The sequence below is a fragment of the Pogona vitticeps genome, chromosome 1, assembly GCF_051106095.1.
Source record: "Pogona vitticeps strain Pit_001003342236 chromosome 1, PviZW2.1, whole genome shotgun sequence".
In the NCBI taxonomy this organism is placed as follows: Eukaryota; Metazoa; Chordata; class Lepidosauria; order Squamata; family Agamidae; genus Pogona; species Pogona vitticeps.
Genome location: NC_135783.1, coordinates 70,139,746 through 70,160,180, shown reverse-complemented (window position 1 = coordinate 70,160,180; position 20,435 = coordinate 70,139,746). Strand labels below are relative to the sequence as shown.

The window sequence follows — 20,435 nt, the reverse complement described above, 5'->3', positions numbered from 1 at the left end:
GAAGCGGGAACGAAAGGGGAAGAGCAAGCACCCGGTGCCGCAAGAGGCGGCGGTTCCTGTTGCTGCCGCTTGGGGGTTGTCAGAAGACATTCGCATCGCTGGCTGCTGCTGCCTGCTGCTCTTGAGGGAAGCGGGTTGGGAGAGGGCGAGCGCCGAAGTCGACCTCCGATGCCGCTGGGCTGACGGGAGAGAAGGACGAGAAGCGGGGGCTGGGGAAGGGTAGCGTGGAAAGGTTCAAACGGAACGAACAAAGGCTGCCCGCGGCTTCCTCTTGAGGCGAGGCGGCGGAGGCACCCGGCGCGACTGGGGCGGCCGCCTTTCCTTCCTTCTTTCCTCCTTTCGTTCCCGGCGGAGAGGAGCCCTGCGAGGCGGGCGCGGAGGAGGGGGAGGAGGACGAGAAGCAGAGTTACTTCCCGCCGAGCGCCTGCCTGTGACCATGAAACCGAAAGGCAAGCCCCGCGGAGGCGGAGGCGGGCACTCCCTTCGCGGCCACGGGTCTGAGTGAACCTGAGGTGACCTTCACCCCTGACCAAGCTTCTCGCAGGGGCTGTCCGGACAGAAAGGCTCCCTTCCCTCCGACCTGGGCGTTAAGAAACCGTCCCTCCGTCGTCGTCCCCCCGCCGCCGCCGCCGCCGCCTTCCCTGCGCCGCTAGAGAAAGACGGCGGGAGCGGAGCAGAAACGGGGGGGAGTGCTGCTGCGCTTGACGGCGACGCTTCTGCCGACGTCTGCCTGCCTGCCTGCGGGTTGCTCTTCCTCTCTGGGCCGTCGCCGTCTTCTGCTTTTTGAACGGGGGCGCGTTGACAGCGGAAAGCGAGAGAAGGGGGGGGGCTGGGGCTGAGGAGATAGTCCTTCTGATCCAGGCGGTGTCTCTCTTCCACACGTTACGCGTTGGCGATGAAAAGGAAAAGGTGGCAGCTTCTGCTGGGGCTGGCAGCCGGGGATAAGCCTAGATAAGGCGGCCGGGAAAAAAAATCCAAGCGCTGCCGTCTGCTTTCGTCGACGTTTTTGATTCTGCCTTCAGGGGGAAAGGACCGCTTGAAGGGAGCTGGTGCGGCGCAGCTTTGCTGGGGTCCGCCTATTTGGAGGAAAGGAGGTGGGATGCCAGCCGATACCTTCTGGACTGGAAAAAGCATCCCCGGTACCTTGGACTTCTGACCGACTTGGACTTCTGCCTGGCTCTCAGCCGGAATGAGTTGCCTAGAGCAACTCCCTTATTTGCTTATTTAAAGTTGCAAAAGTTAAATCGATAAGAGGAAGAGAAAAGAAGAAAAGGGTAGAATTTAAGACAAGAGTAGTGTGAAACAGTCTCCTTGCATCTTCCCCCTCCTAAACAATTTTTCTGAAAGAGAGTAAAGAGGATATTTATCACCATATGAAAATGAAATCTTTTTCCAGAGATGGATATTGATCACATTTTTTTCATGCATGGAAAGCCTTTCCTCCCCTAGTGAGAGAAAATTGAAATCTGTGTTGTCATTTCAGGACAGCAAAGGAGAGGGGAGAAGGATAAAAGAACAACTCATAATGAATTACAGAATCTTCCCAAAAAATGGATATTATGTATTGTTTCTCAGCTGCTGAACTTGGATCTGGGTCATTTATGTGTTTGGAAAAATACATAGGAATTACAATTTTTTAAAAAAATTATGTTCTGTATAAAAGTACTTAGCAAGCCTGTGTGACAGGGAATTTCGTCACTTACAACATTTGTTGCCTCAAATCTTGACATCTTTGAAGATGTGGATATGAAATACCTGTAAAAGTTGAGCAGCTTGTTAGAAGGCAGCATGCTTAAGCATCATTTTTCAGTTTTGTAATTAATTGACAGCTGATTTATATTTTAGCTTTTCTAGTTTCTGTTTTATTGTACAAATGTGTACATATAAAGAACTCTTTTGGATGTTTTTTTTATTAACGTAAAAATGGGAAAGTCTGCACTGCTTCTGGAGTAACAGCTTTGGGGTCTCAGCAGTTAACTGGATATTTTATAATGCCCTACTAAACGTATTTTAAGCAGTAACTTTTCGGAAACCTCTGAGCCAAGGATTATTGGCAGGGGCATCCCCCCCCCCCTTTATTCTCCCTTCATGACTCCTGGCAGTGGTGAAGGTGGACCCATGAAAGACTGTGAATACAGTCAGATCAGTACTCACAGCTCTTCTTCTCCCATGGAGTCTCCCCATAAGAAGAAAACAGCTTTGAAGAGAAAATGGAAGGTTTTTCCTGGAAGAAACAAATTCTTTTGCAATGGAAGAATCATGATGGCACGCCAGACTGGAGTCTTTTACTTGACACTTGTTCTTATCTTGGTTACTAGTGGACTCTTCTTTGCATTTGAGTAAGTGGTGCTAATGTTCTCTTTCCTTTATCTTTTTCCATAATGTAAGAGAATTTTTTTATCACTCTGTTGAATATCTAGATGTTTCTATAGGTGACTTATACTTAAATGTGATTGGTGCCATTACATTTTTCAGTTAGGACAGAGACCTTGGGGCTACAGAATTTAATTTCTACTTTAGTTGTCATTTAAAATGCAGGCACTTGCTGATTCTAAGGTAGCCAATCTTATATGCTGGCTGAAATCCAATAGTAAGTTACAACTAGAATAGGCCAATTGAATCGGTGGAATTTATAGAGATGTTGTCTCACCAAACTTTCACTGATTCAGTGGGCCTACTCTAGTTGTAACTAACTAATGAATTTCAGCCATTGAATTATATTTGGAGGCTAGGTTTTTTTCCTTATTTAGTTCCTCATGAATGGTCCTTCAGTAGTGCCTTTCTTGCAAAGCTTGGACCAAGGTAAGCTCAAGAAAAGTGTCCTTTTTCACTGAGTTTTCAAGGGGGAGCTCAAGTTAATGCTGTTTTTTGAAAAGAATTTTACTCTGGCATTTTAATGGTCCCAATAGAAATGAAGAAACTAGCTGTTTACAGTTCAGATCTAATACAGTACTCACTTAGTACTCTGCACATATGCTACATTTTTCTTTTGTTCTTACCAAGGCCTATGTTTCAAAGTGTGTGTGTATATATATTGGTTCATTAGACTGCCTGTGTGTGTAGTAAGTAGAACTATGCAGTTTGCACCTCATTGAGCTGGTTTCTGGCATGTTTACTTGAGAGTTAATGCCTCATCCAAGAAGTAAAAACCTCTCTGTGACTAAGAACACAGCCTTATGCTGAATGAGACCTGGGTCCATACAGCCCTATGTTAGCCACTCTTAGTGGCATAGGATTTCCAGAGTTTCAGGCAATATAGTTTCCTGATCCTAAATGGAAACATCCAGGATTGAGCCTGAGACTTTCTAGAACCAAAACATTTGCTTCAGCACTAAGCTGTGGTCCCTCTTCTTGGCTAGACTAAGCTTCAGAGAGGAAAAAATGGACTTGTGCTAAACAAACATTTCATAATATCCTTCTCAGCTTTTTTTGTTCTAACTTTCCTTCTTTTACAGTCCTTTTCCTTTAGAAAAATTGAAGTTTTGTTTTGCATAAGTTGAATTTTTCAGTATAGGTATCATATTTCTCTTTCACAAAGATAAATGGAGTTGTTTCTGACCTTGCACAACCTTGGTTGCTTTGACCTGTCCTTTCTTGCACAAGACTCAACTTTTTGGTATTTCTATGTCTGTGAAGTTTGCAGCTATGTAAATTCAATTTATTAAAAAAATGGAGCAAGATGTCTTCAGTATATGATATGAGGGGGTGCTGATAAGTATTGAGCCTTTCCCAGAAAAAATTGAGCTAAGAAGCTGTACTGTAACTGCCACACTATTCTACATATTCCCCCAGGAAGTTAATGCACCTGCGACATCTGTCCTGCAGCTTAAGTCCCTGCAAATAAAATTCTTCTGACTGCTGGTGTAATCACTCATTTGCCGCGTTAGTTGCCTCCTGAACACTCCCAAATCGTCCCTTTAGGTGTTTTTTGAGTTTGGGGAACAGATAATAGTCAGAAGGAGCCAGGTCGGGAGAATAGGGTGGAGGGGACATCACTTGAAAGCCTAAGGATGTCAGTTTTGTCATTGTTTTACCTGCAGTGTATGACGAGGCGTTGTCATGCAACAGGATGACACCTTTGGAGAGCTTTCCTCGATGTTTTTCCTTGATGTTTTGCCTCAACTTTGTCAATAAAGCACAGTAATATTTTGCATTGATGGTTGAACCCTGTTGGAGGTAGTCCACCAGCAAAACTCCCTTCTTATCCCAAAAAACTGTTGCCATTTGCTTCTGCACTGACCTTTGCACTCGGAAGTTCTTTGGCCTGGGGGAACCACTGTGCCTCCATTCCTTAGACTATTCCTTTGTCTTAGGATCATAACAGTAGATCCGTGTCTCATCACCAGTTACTAGTTTGCCCAGGAAATCTGACTCATTTCTTGCAAAATGTTCCAAAACAGCCACCGATAACTCCACACGTTTCCTCTTGTTCGGTTGTCAAAAGTTTGGGGATCCACTTTGCTGCCAGCTTTCTCATTTCCAAGTCGTTGTGGATAACAACACACTTCTCCCACCTAGATCTACTCATATCACTCATTTTAGCCAGGAGGGGCAGCTGAGGAGTCTAACGGCAAGGGAGGCCCGGAAAGAAAAAACAAGAAACCAGGCCTTCTTGGCAGTGGCTCCCCATTTGTGGAACAATCTCCCCTCTGAGATTTGCTTGGCCCCTTCACTGGGTATTTTCAAAAGCCAACTTAAAACCTGGCTATTTAGGCAGGCCTTCCCCCTGGGCATCACTTGATTTCTTTTTATCTCCCATCTTGAATGATATGCTCATTGTTGTGAAATTGTTGTTTGATATTTTTAATTGTATTTATTCTATTGTGTTGTGAGCCGCCCAGAGTAGAGCAGGATACAGGTTAAATAAATAAATAAATAAATAAATAAATAAATAAATAAATAAATAAATAAATAAATAAATAAAGGCACCAACTCTCTCATGTGATATTCTCAGATATATAGCAATACTCTTGGCTGATATTCGGCAGTCCTCCATGATCATGTCATGGATGGCTTTCACAGAGACAGAAACAGGCCTTCCACTGGGTTTCTCACTTTCAACACCGAAATGGCCAGTTTTAAAATTGACAACCCTATGTTTAATTGTTGCATATGAAGGGCCACTGTCACCCATAGTCTGTGACATTTCATCATGGATCTTCTTTGCACCTTTCCCTTGGAGAAACAGGAACTTGATTATGGTCCTATGCTCTTCCACGTTGAACTTTTCTGGAGGTGCTGCCATGTTCACTTTGGACCTGAACATGAAAGATAAATTAAAATCATAGGTAGCTGATTTTTGCACCATTGAATACAGACAAATTGGCCAATACACCCTGCAATTTATAGATTCCTAGCTCATTTTTTTTCTGGGAAAGGTTCAATACTTCTCAGCACCCCCTCATATATATAACATACCAGTGGCTGATGAAATGTAACAAGGGTACCAATCTATTGCAGCCCTCTTTGAAACTCCATCCCTGCTTGAACTGTGATACCCTTTGTCAAGGCTGAGCAGCTGTGGCCTGATATTTGGGGCCTGCATCTCACATCAGCTCCAGTTGGCACAGTCAGTGGTGAAAGAGTATGGGAGCTGTGGTTCAAAAATATTTGGAGAGACAGTTGCTTATTTCAGTGGGAGGCTAACAGTGTTAAACATCCTTTAATGCTTTGTAAAGTGGTTCCATCATTTATGTAAGATGGACTCAGGGTACTTACTTCCTTTTTATAAAAACAGATATGCAGTCTGAAGTTCTTTGGGCAACTTTAATGATAATGCAAATGGTAGATAGTTAACAGGCAAAAGAGTTTATCAGTGATAACTAATCTTGTCTCAGAGTTTCAAATTTTTAAATATTCTTCTAGCTGCACAACAGAAATGTAGGGCAGCTTCACAGAGCAGAGCAGTTTCAAGTTCCCCAGAGCAGTCCATCCCTTTTCTCATTAACTGCCATTTTCAATCTCAATAACTCTTTAAGACATTAGTAGGAGAAAGAATAAAAAGTTTAATCACTTACAGTTGTGAACAGATCAAACAGCAAACTGACAGACATCACTGCTTTCAGTGAAAGACTTCAACAGAGGGAAGTCTTGAGAGGGAAAAAGAATAAAGCAGAGAGGCAGAGCTCTCTTGATTTCAGAGGCAGGGAAGGAATCATTGGTTAATGCTGAATAGAAAAATAATTCAAGAAGGTCCCTTTCAGCCAAACCTGCTAAAGGCAGCATGCGAGGTTGCAAAAACTCAAATCCCAGTTCCTAACAGTATAGCTATCTAGTGGTAACTGAACATATATGTTGACATGTGGACTTAAAAAAACACCTCTTTTGGCATCTCTGTGTTAAAAAGTTATGGTGTGCTGTCAGACTGGAATTCCTCATGATACATTTAGGAACCCATATTGGTGTAATATAAACAGTGAGAGGGCAAATAGAATACACAGTGCTTTTAGCATTCAGCTCTTAGAAGGGAATACTTTAGACATCTAGTTTTCATTCTACTTTCGATGTTATTATTTCTACTTTTTAAAAACTGCCTTGTCAAGCATTCGAATGTGCACTTGTTGAAAAAGAGAACTTAATAGGTTTCTGAGCTGCTTATTTCATGGATAATTAGAAGGTTTTGCATTGGAAAAACAAATAGCTCTCTTTCTAAATTAAAGAAATTTAGAAATCATTCACTTCTTCATCTCCTTGTTGACAGTACGTATATCTTTCCAAAGTATAGATTAAACATTACATGCTTTTTAAACTGTCAGGAGAGATGTCTCACAAGACAGAATGTATACTTGAGACATTATGTCTGAAAAGAGTCAGCCAAAAGCCAAGTTCTGTTGGCTCATGGAATTGAGCATCTTGAGCTGTTTTCTACTTAAGTGAAGTGCATAAGTATCAAAAATCAACAGTTTTACTCATGCTTTGCATATACAAAGAAACGACATCAAATATATGTGCCACTGTTAAAGGATCTGTATGCACTTTTTCATGTCCGAATACCTTTTATGATTTAATTTTTTTACTTAACCTTTCTGACCACAACTTGCAATTATTCAGCACTTCTTAGGCCTCACCTTGAATATTATGTCCAGTTCTGGACACCACATTTCACAAAGGATGCTAACAAATTGGAACAAGTTCAGAGGAGGGCGACAAGGATGATGAGGGGGCTGGAAACCAAGCCCTATGAGGAAAGGATAAAAGAACTGGGTCTTGAGCAAAGACAATTGAGGGGAGATATGATAGCACTCTTCAAATATTTGACAGGCTGTCATACACAGGAGGGGCAAGATCTGTTCTCGATCATCCCAGAGTGCAGGACACACAACAATGGGCTTAAGTTAAAGGAAGCCAGATGTCAGTTAATATCAGGAAAAACTTCCTAACTGTTAGAGCAGTACGACATTGGAACCAGTTACCTCAGGAGTTTGTGAGTGCTCCAACGCTGGAGCATTCAAGAAAAACTTAGATAATCACGTGGCAGATATGCTTTGATTGTACAGTATTCCTGCATTGAGCAGGGGATTGGACTTGATGGCCTTGTAGGCCCCTTCCAGCTTCACTTTTCTATGATTCCATGATTAGGTTTATAGTAGCATTTTGCTGTACTTATTATATATAAGAACCCAGGACACATAAGCAAGACTGTCCATGTCTCCCTACCTCCATACTTTTCTTGTTTCAACTTCGGGAATCTGCCTGCTAATGCTAGCTGTTATTTTCAATAAAATAAAATATTGCAGCAGTGTAATGTAGTGATCCAAGTGTTAGATTGGAGCTTGTGAGATCCAAGTTCAGGTCCACAGTCAGTCATGGAGCTCACTAAGTGATCTTTGGCAAATATACTGTATACTGTATTTCGCTCTCAGCTTTGCAGAGCTGTCGTGACATCCAAGTAGAGACAAGGACAACTCTGTGTGCACCCTAATTCCATTGAAGGAGAGATGAAGGGTTAGAAACAAAGAAAAGCTTAAAAATAAGAAAGGGTAATGTGTGACAAAAGAGGAAAAACATATTAGGACAAAATGGAATAAATTATGTTTGTTACGTAAGGCCTGTTTCTAACTGCAGCACAATAGTATGCGCTTGATTTATAATAGCTGACTGAAAAAGAATCAATTATATGTTATAGAAAACAAATGGACTAGAGACTTAGATCTGTTTATGGAAATAAATTGGTCTTGCTCCTTGCTGGTCTGAGCAGCCCATGAAGAAAATACTTTCCTGAAGCTCCAGTGACCCTTCAGAAACTCTTGTACTGTACTTGGTGTGGGAGGGGAAGGTGATTTCTGGAGCTCTAGCTTTAGGGAAGCACAGAAGAGAAGAGTGAGTGGGAAAGTCTCTTCTGTGAAAGCAGTCCATACCAACCCGAGTATAGGTAATAGTTGGCACTATAGAAAAAGAGGGTTTGTAGGTTATAGGCACTATGAAGCTTGGCATAGCTAATTGTATAACTCAGTTCTTGTCTCCAGTAGTGAATAAACTGCAGTGACAAGATATGGTTATGATGGAAGTGTCCTTAATTTCGAACATGTGTTGATTCTATTTTCTGTTAGTGGTCAAAGAAAGACTAATTTATTCCATAGCTATGTTTTTATCCTAATTTTACGGTTTGTAACTTCCTTTACAAGTGCTCAATGTAAAACCCTCGAACCTATGTGGCATATAGAACTGTTTAAAATTGTATGTTTGAAGCCTCATTCAGTTTTGTGGTGGCATCTCATCATTTGCTTTGAGAAAGCTTGTGACTGTAACATATTTCTTTGTTATATGGACTTTTCATGTGAATTATTTTATCACGCTCAATGTGCTCAGAATATAGTACTGCAGTTCCTTACTGATTTAGGTACTAGTCATTTTTATGCTTGCCCTATGTTCTTTACATCTTTCTAATTTTGCTAAGAGATGTCTTGAAGATTTGTTTTATGGTTCCGTTTCCTGGAGTGTTCAGAGTGCCCATTGCCTGTGTGGATTTATAGCAGTATTTATCCATCAACTGTATTTGCATTCCAAATATAAAATTTCTTATGTTAGTGGAAAAAAAGCTGGTACATAGCAATAACAGATATACAGTAGGTACTTATTTTAACATTGTTGGAAAATATACTTTTTCTAACTAGGTTGAGTATTTTCCATTAAGCACAATTTATTTAGCAACAAGAATTAGTGTTCTCTGATATAATCTAGCTGATACAGTGTCCTTTGTAGTTGCTGTAATATAGTAGTTCTACTCAAGATCAGTTTTGCAAACAGCTCCACAGTATCCAGAAGAGCCTGGTGTGTATTCAGCAGCATCCCCATCTCTCATTATAACCAGAAAACTGCTCTTTGAAATGCTAGAATCTTTGCTCTTTGTTGGTCATGCAGAGGAACATCAAATGTTGATAGGGTAAGCTGAGTAATCAATATGTTAATATAGTTGCTTGACTTGTTGTGATAAATATTTGTTGGCCTTATTAAGCATTTAAGTAGATTGTCGAGCATTGCTATGAATACATATCTAAGTTCATTAAACATGTTTCTCAATCTCTGGTTTTTATGACAATGTGTAAAATGGAATTTCCTTGCTAGTTTTACCTCAGCTTTTTGGAATTTCTCTGTTGTGACAAACATTTGTATGTGTTTCCTCCTTTTGGAGAAGTGCATTGAACACTCCTTATAATATTAAGAAAAAGGCTGTTGCCCACCTCCAAATCTAGTTTAGCCATCCACTTATTGGTTGGAATACCTGGGGAAGAGATTCCCTTTTACTGCCATCAGCCACTCCTTTAAAAGAGCAATGAGAGAAGGACCTGTGAGGCATCTCGCCTGGTGAGAATCCTAGCCCTCTCCAACTGATTGAAGTCAGGCTAGTGTTGTCTCTTAGAAAGCAGTAAAACCAGATGTAGTCTTTTCTTACTATCTTCATTGTTGGTTTCGGAAGTTGTTAACTTTGACTTAATTTCATCGGTAATACAGTACTGAATGTATTTCACATTTAATACTTATTTTTGTCTAATTTGGATTTTTAATTGATATGCTTCATAGCAACTTCTTTTATTATTTTAATAATTTTTTTTATAAGTTAGTGGTTATTGTGGAAAAAATATGGGAACAGGGTTATAGTACCATTAGCAGTGAGACAGGGACAATAGTGCTTTCAGTTTAATTATAAGAATTGTTTTAGTAGTGTGCAAAGGTTTCTTTCATTGCATAGCAAATTTCAGAGAATAAAGAGCAAGTGGCCTTATTGCTTTGAAGGCTCTTGTGCAAACAGAAGTCTTGATGATCATCCATAAGCTTTGATAATGCTTTAAGAATGCTTTACATTATGGCTTTTCTCTTCTTCTGTTTTTTAAAAAAAGTGGTTTTCATACAGAATAAATAAGTAAATAATTCAGACGTTAAACTGTTCACAGATTATCTTCAGTTTATGTTAGTAAAAGGCTTAAATTGAGATCAAGATTAATTCTAAGCTTTGTCACATTTTCAAGATTAATTCTAAGCTTTGTCACATTTTTCTTATTTTTTAAAAAAGGAAAAAAAGCAAGTTCTGCTTGTTCCTGCCATTTTTGCTTAGAGGATTGTGGGTGGAGATTTCACCTTGAAATTGGTGGTCTTGAGAAGGTATAAAAATAGGTCATTTTCAAGGTTTTCTTCCCATCTTTCCATGTTAGAGATATTTTTCAATATTGGTTTTTCTAGTTTTGGATAGGATATAACTGCAATTGTGGTATTTTTTCAGTTATATAAATTAGGTGCTCACTTTAGCACTAACAAATTGCTTTTGTAATCTTTGAAGATGATATTTACAGGCTGAAATCTAGTTGGTGTAACTTTATGCTGTGCAAGGAGGAAGATATTATCACCTGGCTACATTATGCTTTGTTTTAATTTAATTTAAAAATTCGTATTCCCTCTCCTCCTTTCAGATCCCAAGGATCTCTAGGGATCCATTTTGCCCTTCAGGACATAGTCTTGGGGAAGCAGGGGGAATGTTTAATATTAGAAAATTGCCGCTAGCAGTCCTGCTACTCGATCATGACTGGCACCATTAATCCAGTGATGATTTTCCAGTTCCCTCCCCCATTCCAAGGCTATGCCTTTACACTTTGTAGAAGATAGCAAACCTGATATCAGCGGGAGAAGCTAGAAGGAGTGATGTGGTACTAATAATTAACTTCTACCCCAGCATTTTCCCAACATCATGGTTTGTGAGTTAGTCTTTTACAATTTTATTGCCCAGAATCCTACAGTATTGGTAATTTGTGCAAACAAAAGTGCAGTGATATAAATAACAATGGTGAATTGCCACTAGTTAGCAAATCACTGCTTTTATTTTTTCATCAAGTGTTACTTATTTGACTTTGCACCTGATGAGGATTACAATCAACATTTTGTTAACTCATGGCAATCCACTGTGCCATTGTAACCTTGTTGGGATAAATAACCCAGAAGATTTTCACCCATTAAGAGTGAAGGTGTGACTGTTCCTGAGATCAAAATTACCCTAATCACACATAAAAATCTCTGTGCTTTTCCCCAATGGGTTGGAAAGCAGTCATCCTGTTCTCAGTACCGATCAACTTCACATCCTATCTGATTGCATTTATCTTGAACCACAACAATATCAAAATACTAAAAAACTGGATCATAATATGTACTGAACTATAGTTTAGAATTATCATGCTATTTTCTTTTAGGGACCACCAGTATGCACCACCAGTATGAGTATCATGCTATTTTCTTTTAGATACCACCACCCAGCACCACCAGTATGAGTACAGTGACACTGGACTACTTTGCACAGCTGACTTAAGTCATGAGCTCTTTGGGTAGAATGCTACTATGCAATCTCAGCTACATTAAAATCCTTGATGTCTCCACTGTTTCATGTGTGCAGCCATAACCTCTGCCCCTGGAATTGCCAAAAATGGAGAATTTAGACTTCTTATCTCATTGGGTACCTCTGCTTCTCTAAATGTCGACTGTAGGTTAAGTAATGAAGAATGTTTAAAAGTCTGGGTGAGCAGAACATTGCCTGAATGTTCTTCTGCATTACTCTGGTTGCCTAAGGGTACATGTTTTTAAAAATGAGAACTGAAAATCTCATGCCATCAGTCAGTGGATGTCATGGTTAAAATACAGACTAGACCATTCTTGTTGGTCCATATGACAACCTTGTTTTATTTATCAGATGCTCAAGTTTTGTCTCATAGATGGCAGAAAGAAAAGGTTATGCAATGAAAATCTTCCCATGAATGGCTGCCTCTGATCAATTTCTTGAGGAAAATAGGATTAACCACTAGACTGGATGGAACCAATGTTTTCCTTCAATTTGTTGGTCAAGAATACATAGTTTTGAATTTTTTGACCAGTATCTTGTTGAAGGGCTTTTTCTATCCATAGAAGGCAATAAATCCTCATACCTTCCTCTGTGGCTTTTTCTACCATATGAATTCGAGGATTCAAAATGTGTAAGCATCTGCAGGGGCAGGGAAGAATAGGAAAAACTGGCTCCTGCACCTTTGCATCATCAGGGATGTCTCCTGAGTGGCACTCTGCTCTTTTAGTAGAATGCTGATGGGAATGAATTCCCAATCCACTCCATTATAAACTGAATTTTAAGTACAGTGGGGTCTTGACTTAAGAACGACTTGAGTTAAGAACATTTTGACTTAAGAACCGCTCTCATAGGAAAATATTGACTTGACTTAAGTACTTAGATTTGAGTTAAGAACTGAAAAAAAAACCACGTGGGAGGCAGGGAAAGTGCAAAATGTGAACTTTCGGTTAACTGTTGGCCAGTGAAAAGGGTGCCTGTCTGCTTCCTCACTCCTCCCAGCGTTTAGAGAGTGGATTGGGAGAGTCTTCAGACTGCCTGGTACTGTACTGCCTGGACTGTATTTTCCCTGCCTTCCCTGAACCTTTCTTGACCTAAGAAAAAAAGAAACAAAATATCCCCCTCTAGTGGTCGAAGGCGGAATAGCAGCTTCCCATTAGTTTCTATGGACGGAAAAGAGCAGATACGAATCAAATGGTTTTCAATGCATTCCTATGGGAAATGCAGATTTGACTTGAGAACTTTTTGACTTGAGAACCGCCTTCCAATACGGATTAAGTTCTCAAGTCAAGACCCCACTTTAAAGCAATGGCAGAAACTTGCAGCATTCTTGTTTACTGTAATCTATTTATTTTATATATTCTACAAAGTAGACATTCACCTGGATGTGTAGCAGGAGACAGAGGATACAAAAGTAGTTCTGCATATTTTCATGAAGTTTGTACCATGATATCGTCTTAGGTTTAGTAGGGACAAGTGAACTTCATTAAAGGTTGGGGACTGACTTCTACAATTTATTGCATTCTTAGATTGCTTGAATAAGCAGTAATATAATTTGGACTTGGCTTAGTTATGTATTAGTTACACAAATACTGCTGAGAGGCATAACTTAGTTTTGTATCTGCTTATTTCTTTTAAAAGCTTATGTGCCATCAGTTTCCCTGGGAAAAAAAATCAAGGTGGCAAACAAGGGCAATAATAATGAAAACAAATGTTAAAACTCAGTTAATCAACAGAGAAATCAAGAGGACTACAACACTTAGTGGCTATTAAAGACCTAAGCTTTTACAGAGGAACTAATATAGTACCAGGATATGAACTTGATAAATCTTCATTGGCAAAGCATTCTATGCAGGAGATGCAAATGGGGAAAAGACTATGGACCTGTTGCTGTTCACCTTCCTTCATGTACTTAGGGGTTTATGAAGCAGCATTCCCAAGTGATGACTGAAACATTAGTTTATAGGTTAATAAGTTAATGGTTTTGAATGTGTTATGTTTCCAAATCCTGTGACCATAGACAACCTCCTAGTTCTGTAACTGGACTGGATCATAAATGGTGGACATATTGGGCAGGGCTAGTAATTTTTAAAATATTTTAGCTCTTGTGTGCAAGTGGTTAAATTGTTTGGTGCAGATAACTCCATTTGCAAAAATGCGAAATCCTGTTAGCATGAGCAGACTGCGAGCAGGAGTGGCAATTCCGTTGTTCCCTCCTTATTTAATTCTTGTGCACAAACTCCCTCTCATTGGGAACAAATTGATCTACACAGGCTAGTTCACATCGAGCAGTTCTTTGTTTTGGGCGTGCCCTAGGAGCCATCATCAATCTTTAGGCCTGCCTACTCCCCACTTGGGACATTTGAGTTCTGAGACTGGAAAAGAACTAACTACCTAGGTTTCCTTAGTACTCAGAAAGAGATATCCAAAATTGACTCTCCTTCCCTGCTCTTGGATCTGTCTCTCTCTGTCTCTCTCTCTCTCCCTCCCTCCCTCCCTCCTGTTTGGTCCTAGGTGTGGAGATCTGTCACATCCTGTGTTCCTAGGGACTGTAAGATTTTAGAATCTGTAAAAGAAAATTAAGATTCATGGAAAAGTAGTGGGGGGAAAATCACATTCCACTGCAGAAGCAGAGAGGAAGTAGGTGTGATATAACTGTAGAAGAATTTCCATTCCCTGATTTCTGGACTTTACGCAGACAGTATCACTTTTTTTTGTTTTAAAAATGCAGAGATCAAGAGTACGTTAGTGTTTTTCTCCCTTCCTTGCAACCATGAGGCTTAGATCCTGCTTTTAAAAAGTGAACTTTAATATTAACTACAATCTTATGTAATACTTGATTTTGTTGTAAAGAAAATATTTGTAATCTGAAGTGCAATTGCCGGCATCTTAAATTCTCATTGTTTATACAGGAGCGTCTATTCACTTTTATCAGGCAGAAATATGTACGTATTTTCATTTGTGAACTGTCCAAAGAGTCCTCCTGATTATCAACAAACTTATATGCAGCCAGTCTTATGCGTGTTCTCTTAAGTATGCATTCCAACATGTTCAGTGGAGTTTACATTTAGTTAACATGCATAAGATTGCTAGTGGAGCTTGCTGAAGACAGCCAGTTTAATAACAAATTGTATGTTATGTGCTATCAAGTCAGAACTGACTTATAGTGATCCTAATAGGCCTTTCAAGGAAAGTAAGATACTGTATTTAAAGAGTGGCTCTACCAGCACCACTCCTGCTCCAGTGACTTTCTATGGCTGACTGGGGATGCTAACCAGTGGCTCCTGAATCCTAGACTATCATTCATGATTTCTGTATTGTAATGTCAGTGAGAGTTCACGAGAGGAAACATACAAAAATGTATTAATTCTATAAATAACTATTATTCTGTCCCAAATAACAAAGCAAACAAGTGAAAAATAAACCTCAAATGTTTTAGAAATTAAATATAATTCTATAATTGTTAATGTTGTATAACTCTGTATATCATATGTCTGAATTCCTGGGTATATTCTATCTGTGCATAAGAACTGCTGGATAGTTCAATGGCTTAGGTAAGCCAGAGGTTTAGAATTTGTTTCCCCACTAAGCTTCCTTGACAGGAGCTGGACTCAATGATCCATACAGTTTGTTTGATTGATTGATTTGATTTGATTTGTATCCCGCCCATCTGGTCTATGTTGCTTCCAGCTCTGTAGTTCTAAGATTATTATTATTACTATACAGTATCCGTATGCAGAGGAATACCAGTAAGGTGCTTTTGACACATGTTTTCTTCCTTGCCTCAACATCTTAATACCAAGGGAAACAGAATACAGTATCAGAACACTGCAGAATACTCTTCCTCTCCACTAATTTATCTGAACTTTTTATTTATACTGTACTGAACTGAACACTTTTCTCCCTTCAGGGGAAGGGAGAAAAGAAGAGGAGACTTAGAAGCATATTTTCCCCTCTGTTCCTGGGTAACGTACTCTCAGTCTTCTGTTGTGTGATTTTAAAAAATGTGCAAAAAGAAAGCGTTCTTCCTTGTACCTTTTTAGCAAGATGTTTCAAATATAACAGCAAACTATGGCTGTAGGGTCTTGTTGGCAGATGAATATTGACTACAAAGAATGTGAAACCCCAGGTTGAAGCTAGTTTCCAAATCACAGTTGAGGCAAACTATAGTTTACATTTGAAATGAGTAATTTGTAATGCATGTATAAAACATCTATAATACCACTGTAATACTGGTCTTCCTATGATCCTGTTTAAGGCCTGAAACTAGTCCCGTTTGCTGAATGCACTTGTAGCACTTGCCTCAGTCCAATGTGAGGGATGGGCAGACTCTCATTTCAGTTGTTCTGCTGAGCTTTAAAAGACAGACAAAAAAATAATAATTAAAAGAAATAGCTTCTTGTTTCTTAGTGTTGCTAAAGTTCAGAACAGGAATACTCCAGGGTCAAAATGAAAGGAGAGGCACTACTGCTGATATTAACAATTATTTGGTTAGCTGTTTAGGTCAGCCAAATCCGTAGGTTGATGAAAACTGTTTTTTCCATATGGACACAAAATAGTGATAGTCTGAGGCCCATTCTTGGCAGTAAATAAGTGTGTACCTACACAAGTAGCATAAAGAGGAATGTGTGGTTGTTTTGTATGTGTATGTAGAAGCAGTCTTCAATTACGGTACTACAGTGTTTAGGTAATTTTATAAGTACAGTACTTTTAAACAATGTACGTATATTAGTTCTGTCTCTAGTACTTTATTTTTGGATTTGGCTAGATATCTGAATCAAATGATAGATGGGTTGAATGATGTTCTTTCAATTATTGCATATACTTAATATTTAATAAAGTTGTTTGCAGAGTGATTGATTTTTTCTGTCAAATACTGCATGATTTTCTCCCTTTGCACTTTACAGTTGAACAGAAAGATTAAATGCTGCCCACAGTTGTATTTAATATTTTTTTCTCCCTAGCAATATCACTTTAGAAACTAAAACATTGGCCACTTTAGTTTCTATTTTTTTCCCTAAATTCTATGCATTGACAATGCTTCCATGTTTGTGATTTAAATTAAAAGTGATGTTTTAAAAGCTATTTTGGGAAAAGAACACATGTGAAGTAAATGTTATTTATTTGGGCTTTGTAATAAGGAAGCATTTGAAAATAAGTCGGTTCAGTGTTGGCTCACCTGTCCATACTCAACATATGCTAGTACCATTAATAAAATGGTTCTGGATCCATATTATCCATGTTCTAAGCAAATGTCTTGTCTAAGCAAGGTTAGTCTGTTTGTGGTTTATAATCTAGTTTCAGTTGTCAAGTGGATTCATGTTTCATGATGTTCCATGTGATAACATACCCTGTTTCCTCGAAAAGAAGACCTAACCTGAAAATAAGCCCTAGTATGATTTTTCAGTATGCTCGTAATATAAGCCCTACCCACCACAATAAGCCCCAGTTAAGTGAAACCCCACCCTCCACCATTGTGCCTCGTTGTGCAGCACCAGAAAATGACATGACTGTAAAATAAAACATCCCCTGAAAATAAGCCCTAATGCATTTTTTGGAGAAAAAATTAATATAAGACCCTGTCTTATTTTTGGGGAAACACGGTATGTATATCAGCAGTAAGTGCATATATATAAACTGGCTGTAATTGCTAGTCATGTGAGACAATTTGGGTGACACACTGTCATTTGAGGAAGCTTCTGAAATATTAGAGCTGAAACAAGTCATATCACATGATGTAAACATCTGTGGCATAAACTGAAGTTGTGAACTTACTTTGAGTGAAAACAAATTGTATTTGGAGCAAATGAAGTTTGCTGTCATCTCAGCTTTTATTTTTACAGGTTAAAACCTTTTAGCCCATCAGCTCCATTATAATGCCTCCCAGACATTTGTAACATACACTTGATCATTACATTTTTCATATAAAACACTTGACTTAGATATGCATACTGGTAGTACACTTCCCTTTTTCTGAGTTTCTGGAGTTTATGCCTTGAATTTAGAACTCTATGCCTGTACTTTAATTTGGGTGACATAAATTTGCCAGCTTACTCTAGGGAGAAGAATATTTTAATAGGAACTCGTGTCCGTCCTTTTTAGTACACTGAGCAATATGCTCTGAGAAGACAGATCCATCTGCTTGAGATTTTTAATTGTACTTTTCTCTTTTGAACACTAATAATTTTCCTTTTGCATATGTGCAGTAGTATTTCTTCAGCAGAACAAGCCAATGTTGCCTTTAATTAAAATGGTAAAGAGATACATTGAATTATAGCATAGGAAGAGGAGAAAAAGTTCAGGTCCTCTTGTGGAAGTGAAAGTCTGCTTGCACATTGCTTTCTCCTTAAGTGCTCTATCTGGTCAGATGTGCTTGATGCTTTCTCATGCTAGACTCTGCGGCCTCCTTGAGGCTTCACCTAAACCTCACTGCAGAACTTCTCACTTTCTTCAGCCAAGAGCTCTGATCTTCAGGCCTTACCTAGCAGAACTCTCTCATTTTGCTTCTTTCCTAGCTCTGTGCTCTGGTCTGTTCAGCCAGCAGGCCTTGTCTTCAAGCCTACTCCGCTGTCTCCAGACTACCATCTCCTGAGTCTTCTCCCCGCCTGCCCAAAACATTCATGTTATTCACTGTCGGGGTCCTTACCTTACGAGCCTTCTTTAAATGACCATTTGGTGTTTTCCCCCCTTATATAGACTTTACAAGCACATTTAAAGTAACAGTAATCATAAAGCTGTAATAAGAAATGTTACTTGTTAATTGAACATATCGGATTGGAGAAATCATTTGACTGAGGTTTTTGTTTTGGGTGTTGGTTTTTTTTGGACATTTTTGGGCCACTGTGGTAAAGGTTCGTTGACTAATAACAAAATCCCACTATCTGACAGCCATGAGCACTGTTTATTTTGCCTTGGCGAACAGCACCAAGCCCACTTTTGTGCAGCCTGTAAGAGGCTAACCAAGCCGGCACTTAAGCAGAGGCTCCAAAGACTACGGTCTCACCTTTGGGAAGCCGCCATGAACCCTTCAGCACCTTCTGTAGAAAAAGGACTTGGTCTTTGACGATCTAAATCAAGACAAGACACCCCTCTTAACCTCTCATTCATTCCTGCAATGCTCGGAGTTGGTTAAAGAATCGTGGGATAAGCCTCCGTCATCATTGCAAATTTCGAGATGTGTTGAGAATCATTATAGGACCCATTATCCCGATACAGCTTTTCTCTTTAAACATCCCACACCAAATTCAATCATAGTAGATTCTAATCAATCAAGAGCACAGAACAAATCATTGTGTGTGTGTTTAGTCGTTTAGTCGTGTCCGACTCTTCGTGACCCCATGGACCAGAGCACGCCAGGCCCTCCTGTTTTCTACTGCCTCCTGGAGTTGTGTCAGGTTCAGGTTCATATCAAATCATTGGTAGCCCCTAATAAATGAGAAGGGAGAAAACTTGATATCTTAGGGAGGTGCCTGTACTCTCTTACATCCTTTCTTATGAGGGTCGTCAATTACCAGGCCACAATGTGTGCATACCACAGACAGTTGTGGAATAAGAGTCTACCCATTCTTCAAGCTGTACCTGATGCTTCCAAAACTGAAGCGCTAAATATCCATGCTGAGGCCACGACCCTAGCTAAGCAACAGAGAATTGCTTCACATCATACTGCAGACGCCGTGTCTAAGGTTATGTCAACCTCCATTGCCTTGAGATGCCATGCTTGGCTGAGATCGATGGGCATCTCTGACAATGCCAGATTACGAATTGAATACCTTCCATTCAATGGAGCTGGTCTCTTCAATGCAAAAACTGACAAAGTGATGGATAAAGTCTGAAAAACTACATGTTCATATTCCACCCAACAGCAGCCTTACTGGTGTCAGCGCCCTCAATTTCTCAGACAACCATTCTTCCAACAGCTCTTTCAGCCCTACCAACATCCATACCGACCATACAAGCCACCAGTCTCTGATCGATCATACTCTGGCCTGTCAACATCCTCAACACCTATCTTCCATCTTCAACAACAGACACATCGACAACCCTTTCGACGCCCACAAAAAAGGGTAAGCAATATTCATAGAATTTTTCCTTCTTCTTTTCAAACTAGACTACATCCTTTTCTCAACTCTTGGTGACAAATTACTAACTACCAGTGGGTTCTTTCTATTATCCAAAACAGTTATTTTATTGAATTTAAACATACTCCACCTTCTGCCCAGAGACCTTTGGGTATTGTGGGTGGCATATAAATTAATTAAATAAATAAATTAGGACCGTTCCGTATTCATTGGCTCTTCAACAAAAAATTTCCCTTCTTCTCCAAAAACAAGCTATATACATAGTCCCTCCTTTTGCCCTCCACAAAGGATTTTATTCAAGATATTTTACAGTACCGAAAAAAGACAGGAAAAACAACTGGTTTGTGGTAATAGATCTCAAAGACACCTACTTCCACATAACAATCCATCCCAACCACAGAAGATACCTTCGGTTCATTTTTCAAAATACCACCTACCAGTACCGAGCCCTCCCATTTGGACTCTCGACGGGGCCAAGAACATTCACGAAGTGCATGGCGCCAGTTGCAGCTTACCTGCATCTCCACAAAATCCAAGTCTAT

General features: G+C 39.6%; 1 protein-coding gene across 8 annotated transcripts in view; it reads left to right on the top strand.

The window, feature by feature from the left end:
• Nucleotides 1–810: 810 nt before the first annotated feature.
• ZDHHC14 (zDHHC palmitoyltransferase 14) overlaps nt 811–20,435 on the top strand; it is an 88,022-nt gene continuing 68,397 nt past the window's right edge. For all 8 annotated transcript variants that reach the window (XM_072994880.2, XM_020809685.3, XM_020809667.3 and 5 more), the window contains exon 1: nt 811–2,339. In XM_072994880.2, the coding sequence (XP_072850981.1) occupies nt 2,089–2,339 (251 nt within the window). In that variant the 5' untranslated portion in view covers nt 811–2,088. The remainder of the gene's footprint in view (nt 2,340–20,435) is intronic.